The 6000-nt window shown below is 45.5% G+C and overlaps 1 protein-coding gene across 8 annotated transcripts in view; it reads right to left on the bottom strand.

Annotated features, from left to right (window-relative positions):
• Window positions 1-891: 891 nt before the first annotated feature.
• KLHL3 (kelch like family member 3) overlaps window positions 892-6000 on the bottom strand; it is a 133986-nt gene continuing 128877 nt past the window's right edge. For all 8 annotated transcript variants that reach the window (XM_070570935.1, XM_070570937.1, XM_008513816.2 and 5 more), the window contains one exon: window positions 892-5503. In XM_070570935.1, the coding sequence (XP_070427036.1) occupies window positions 5475-5503 (29 nt within the window). In that variant the 3' untranslated portion in view covers window positions 892-5474. The remainder of the gene's footprint in view (window positions 5504-6000) is intronic.

Genomic DNA, 6000 nt, shown 5'->3' with positions numbered 1-6000 from the left:
ACACAGCCTCTGGAGGGCAACCAATAATCTGGCTCCATCACTTTGTAGCATTGCTACCTTAGGCAAGTTATTTAACTTCTCTGCATTTCATATCTTCATCTGTAAAATGAAGATAATACTAGTAACTTGGAAGACCACAATGAGGGTTAAATGTGCTGATGTAAGTAAAGCCCTTAGAAAAGTGCCCGGCACATAGTGAGTACAGTCACACATCGCTTAATGACAGGGACACGTTCTGAGAAATGCATTGTTAAGCGACTTCGTCGCTGTGCGAACATCATAGTGTGTACTTACATAAACCTAGATAGTATAGCCTACCACACACCAGGCTGTCTGGTACTCATCTTATGGGACCGCTGTCGTGTGCCCAGTCCATCACTAACTGAAATGTTGTCAAGCAGCGCATGACTGTACTCAATAAACATTAACTATTATTACTATTTCATATGTTGATATTTTATAAACATTTAATAAATAGTTGTATACATTTAATAAAATTTTATATATTTAATAATAAAAACATTAAAAAAAACTATAAAATCTCTAGGTCTTATAATGAACATTTTAAAATCAATGTTTATTTACCGCTGAATCTCTGTCTCCTCCTCCCCATGCTGGAGACCAGTACACCCACCTCACAATGATCACCGGGCAGCTGCCCACACCACTGAACACGTACTGGAGGAACTGGCCTCTCTGGGCCTCGCTGAAGAAGGTTTTTGTGGGTCTGGCACTGTGCTGAGGCCAGAGAACAGAGGCCAAAGGAACCCAGACCCTGCCCAGCCGACCTTAAGGGGAAAATTTTAAAATTTGAAGACAGCAGAAATAAGTCTGTCCTTTTCATGTCTGAGGCATAGTGAGAGGCTGGACTACAGAAATGAAATACCTAGAAAGGTTCTCACAGTTTGGCTTTTATTAAAATTAAAGTAACATACAGTATGGGAAACTAGAACACAATTCCTGTTAATATAACACATCCAAGGAACTGTTTCTTCAGCTATCACTGTAACAGATCAAGCATGTAACAAGTGTTCTTTTACAAGATATACGGTCCCTAAAATCCAAGCAGAGGACACCAGATCAAGGACCTTACCCATGCAATGTGTTGTATGGGGTATCAGTGATCGAGTCTGCCTGCCTGTGGACAACCACACAGACAGAGCACCCACACAGACATACACATTCAAGTGTCTTGAGTTTTCTTTCGGAGAAAGTATTTTACACATCATGTACAAGTTAAACAAGAAGTCCAACAAGGGTCCTTTATTGCCACTGAAAAAGGGGAAAAATAATTTGAAATCTCAAAACCAAAGGCAAGAACAAAGCACTAGAGCAATTCATTTCTCCAAACACCACAGACCCATGCATTTCTGCCGTGGCTGACACCATATCCACGACTCACCGCACCCCATGACAAAGGCTGCACAAGGGCTACGAGGCTGTGATTATCCACCACGGAAGAAGCCTCTTCCATTCCCAGATGTCAGAAGTGCTGCCGGCTCCCCTGCTTGGTCAGTAGATACACAGCACAGCTGAACTTGAGGGGCTTAGGACTCTAAGTAGTGCAAACACTTAAAAAAAATTACATTCCAACCTCCTTTCTTCTCCAGGCAAACAGAGCCTTAAAAATTCCAGCTAACTGGAATATGAGTTCACTCAACCTCCCAACTTGATCCAACAAGGTGCAAAGGGAGAGCATGGAGGCAATTCAAATGGCACCTGTCCCAATAATAATAAAAATAAAGATTTTTTTTAAACGAGGCTAGTGATACATAAGTACACAAAATAGAGCCTGGAGTGTAGACACAGCTCAAGAAACAAGTTACAAGTGTAGTATGAGCATCTACAAAGCATATGCTTAACACATTCTTAGGGGGATCATGAGGAGTGACCCCTCTTTTAAAGTTCACAGACAATATGCCTCCAAAAGACATGTCATCCAGCAGCAAAGGCCTTAAGCTGTTGGAAGCTTCAGAAGAACAAGGGGACAGAAGAGAACGAGGACTGGTCCGCTGGACCTAGGAAACTACTAGAAGTATAGGGCGGCGAGTAGGCCCTTCTCTGGGCTTCCCCACACCATGGCGTGCCAGGCTCAGTGCCAGGCAGTGAGAGCTGCCAGGAGATGGGCCAACTAGCCTCACCCCTGTGGAAAGCAGACTCCCAATAAAGTGGACAGGCAATCTAGATGCGTAAGTGCTGAGTCAAGCTTAACATTAGTCCCTAAGCAATTCAAGAAACATTAGTGATTGTGTTTTTAAATTCAGCAATCTCCCTTGAATATGGTGCAAGAAAGAAGTCAAAGAGTTAAAGAGACTTGTCTATCTGGAGCTACTGAAAAATCAGTTTTTGGAGGGTGAGAAACAAAGGGAAGACAGCTAAAGGCGTGAAGTATGTTTGAGAGTGAATGACATATAGAACACAACATTTCATTATCATGGACAATAAAAAGCAATTCAAATATCTTGAAAAATTATCTTATAAAAATATCTACATTAAAATTTTAGCCTGAAAGCTATAGCTTCAATTTTATAAAAAGGCAATCTTTGAAAGGATCTGGCTCAGGAATATATAAACTTTACACAACAGATATCAAAGTAAGACAGCTCAAAAAGCATCTTAGGGGATATTGCAACTGGTTTGTCATGAAAGAGAATTAAGTATTCTTATTGCATAGCAGAAAATGAGGTCACTTTCATTTGCATAATACTGCAACTTTTTAGATGGAGAGATGCCATTGGGTACTTATGAGAAATAACTTTGGAATTCAGAGTCTGACTTCTATGTCGTCCAAATCAGTATCCAAGTGGTGTCTAAGCTGCTTGTAACCTTGGACCAAATTCCATTTCATCACTGTGATCAGATTTCAGATACACCACTGGCAAAGCTGCATTCACAAGCAGTTGTGGCCACCTGAATGGGGGGCACTGGGGGTTCACCTACCACGTGGCCAGCACAGACTTGAAAGTAAGTCTGTTGTGTCCACTGTGGAGAGAATCGTACCAGGTGATAAAGAGACAGCAGGTTTTGGATGGCATCTGTGGGCAGCTGAACAGATTGGCTTTTTGGTGATGACGTACCAGTGTTCTAGTCCCCATGAGAAAGGACACATGAGGATGAAATGAACATGGCCTCAGCAGCACTACGGCAGGGGCAGTGCCTCCTGGGAAGGGAGATGTGAGGTGGAACCAATAGCAAAAATTCAAAAGCAGAAAACATAGCTGACTAGCTTTCAGGGAAGGGACCCTTTCTGGGACAATGACACACAAACCGTAGCCTCCCCAACACAAGCATGAAAGCCCAGCTCCCAGGGGCTGGGGAGGGGATGGGGAATTCACCTTTCACCTGAAATCAGGTGTTGTGCAAATAACACACATCAGGCCCCAGCCCAACCTCATCCCCACCATCCACACACACTCACCAAAACAAAGTCCCAAACCTTCCTCAGAGAGGGAGGAAGAACATTTGGAACAAAAAGCTCATTCCATCAGCCTCCGATCCAGAGCCAGGCAGAGCTCTGAAAACACAGGCATCCCCAGTGCTGGGTGAGACAGAGCACCCAACTAAAAGCATGGCTGATTCCTTTGGAGACATTTCTTCCAGCTCCACCGAAGCTGGATATTTTAGTCTCTTCCCAAGGCTACTAAAAATTCTGGGTGCCTTGGTGCTCTCCAGATGTCTCGCTGAAATAACACCTGCTCAACATCAGAAGGAGAAGTTCCCTCTTCAGGAGAGTTGAGTGTTTAGTGCACAATAAACATACAGTAAATACACAAAGTGGCCGACTAGCCAGGGAGGGCCCTGGGTTTTGGTTGGGGTCGTGGCAGGGGGGTGGGGGAACACTAATCTCCTGCAATATCTGCTTTGAAGTAGCCCAATTGTGTCAAAAGTTCAACATCAGGGTCTATAAAGGCCCCCACCTCCCTGCAGGTGGACCTTGGCATCATGGAGGGTCAAACCCCAGCCCCCAAAGTGGGAGGACTGTTCTCGAGACACAAGACTTCCCCTCCTTATGCCAGAAATTCCAACATAAGCAACTTGCTAGTTTAGAAAGAGCACAGCTTTAAGGTTATTTTTTTAAAATACAAATGACTCCATGTGCCCTTGAATACCCGCCTCCAGATGCTTGAAGTTCTGTCATTAATAATTTTACCTGTGAATTAGCAAAGCTCTCATCAAGCTCCTCTCTTAAAATGCAAGTACCCCTCAGAGAGATCACACATCCAAGGCCTACCACCATCTCCTCCCCTAACAGGGGAAGCAAGGAGGAGGCGGGTGTTCAGAGGGTTGGAGAGAGGGTACATGCCCTGGAATGGGGGAGAGCACAAGGAAAGGATATCAGACAGACATGACCATCATCACAAAGCGCTGAGGGCCAGCCCCAGCAAGCATACTCCTTTGAAGGCATCCATGTCCATCCAAATCACACATGACCCCATCCAATGCAGAGACAAACCCAGCTTTGGATTTGGAGGTAGGGTGACCTTTTACTCATCCTTTGAACCAGAACACTTTCGAGGGTAAAATGGGATGCTGTGAATAATTAAGCTTGGACTATAAGTGTAAATGGGGACTGTCCTATCCCGGGAAACCCAGAGGTAGGATCCTCTCTGAGATGATTATGGGCAGAGACTTTGGGTTTTGTTTTTGTTTTTCATGTATATCTTTTTCTCCAGTGTGTTAGTCATGGCTTCTATGAAAAGCTAGTTTTCCTGCTGAAAGACACAAAATCTCCCAAACCTGGAATCCATGACATCAAAGACCAGTGGCCTAAAGACTGGGCAGCTCTCTTCTGCTTCCCAGAGGAGAGCCCAAGGAAAAGCACCTGGCAGGGGAGTTGGGGACCCTTTGCTCCTAGTTCTGACGCACAAAGGACACGGTGCAGCTCTGAGCATGCCAGCTCCTCTGCAGACAGCGCCAGTAGTCAGGCCAGTGTGTGGGCATGGTCAAAGCACTGCCCCTCTAGCTAGTTATTTCTGGACATTCGCTGTCCAGCATGACCTCCAGCAGACAGCAGCTTTAGTAGTCTCGGGGGCCCAATGGGCGAATCCAGAAGAGAGGTTTCTGTGATTTGATTTTTAGCATAGGGGAAGGATCAGTAGTAAAGAAATCCAGTAGATTTTCACACACCCCCAACTCAGTGAAACACCATGTTCTACACACAGACACACACACACACACACACACACAAACACACATATACACACACTGTCCCTGTAGAAACACAAAAAAGCCCAAAGGTGACACCTGGAGCTATCAGGAGCCCACTGCTCAAGGCAAAGGCCAAAACACCTCAGGGAGCAGGAGATGGGTCACCGGTGTTCCACCAGCTCGCCACTCTGCCAAGTCAGAGGAGGGTGGCTCTCGCTCCACTGCAGACTCTTGCAGCGAGTGGCATCCAGCAGTCGTGGTCCCACTGTTCTGAGTCACAGGCAGCACCCCTCCCTTCCTCCACATCCTGGCAGTGGGAGTTGGGGTCACAAGGGCTTGTGAATTACAGCAACACCTACGATGAAAGGGGGAGAAAGTTATCATCTTAGCTTCTCCAGTTATTCAGAGTCCCAAGGAGTTCATGAATCCAAGACAGCCCAAGCCACGGCCAAGGGAAATGGGCACAATTTGTATCCAAATATTGAAGGGCCTCTGGACTCAGGCTGCCAGCAGATGGCTGTTTCTCACTCGAACAGCCAAGTCCCCCACAAGATATGTGAGCCCATGAACATATGTGAGCCCATCAACACCAGGTTAGTGTCTCACCCCACATCATCACATGGACTCACCTCGTATTGTAACCACTCCCCTTCCCAACCCCAGCACTCAGCTTAACGACGCTCAGCACCCTCAGTGAAAACCCAGAGGGAGCTCCACAGCTCTGCATTTGTATCATTTTCAGAGAAAGTGATGAGTTATTCACGTCTACTTTTAGAAGACACTAAAACGACCTGGAAAGAACAGTGGACTGACTTCATGGAAGTAAGAAAAACTGAATTCCCATCTTACTTC

The sequence above is a fragment of the Equus przewalskii genome, chromosome 13 (genome assembly GCF_037783145.1).
Source record: "Equus przewalskii isolate Varuska chromosome 13, EquPr2, whole genome shotgun sequence".
Classification (NCBI taxonomy): domain Eukaryota; kingdom Metazoa; phylum Chordata; class Mammalia; order Perissodactyla; family Equidae; genus Equus; species Equus przewalskii.
The sequence above is the reverse complement of the archived record's forward strand: the minus strand, read 5'-3'. Positions and strand labels throughout refer to the sequence as shown.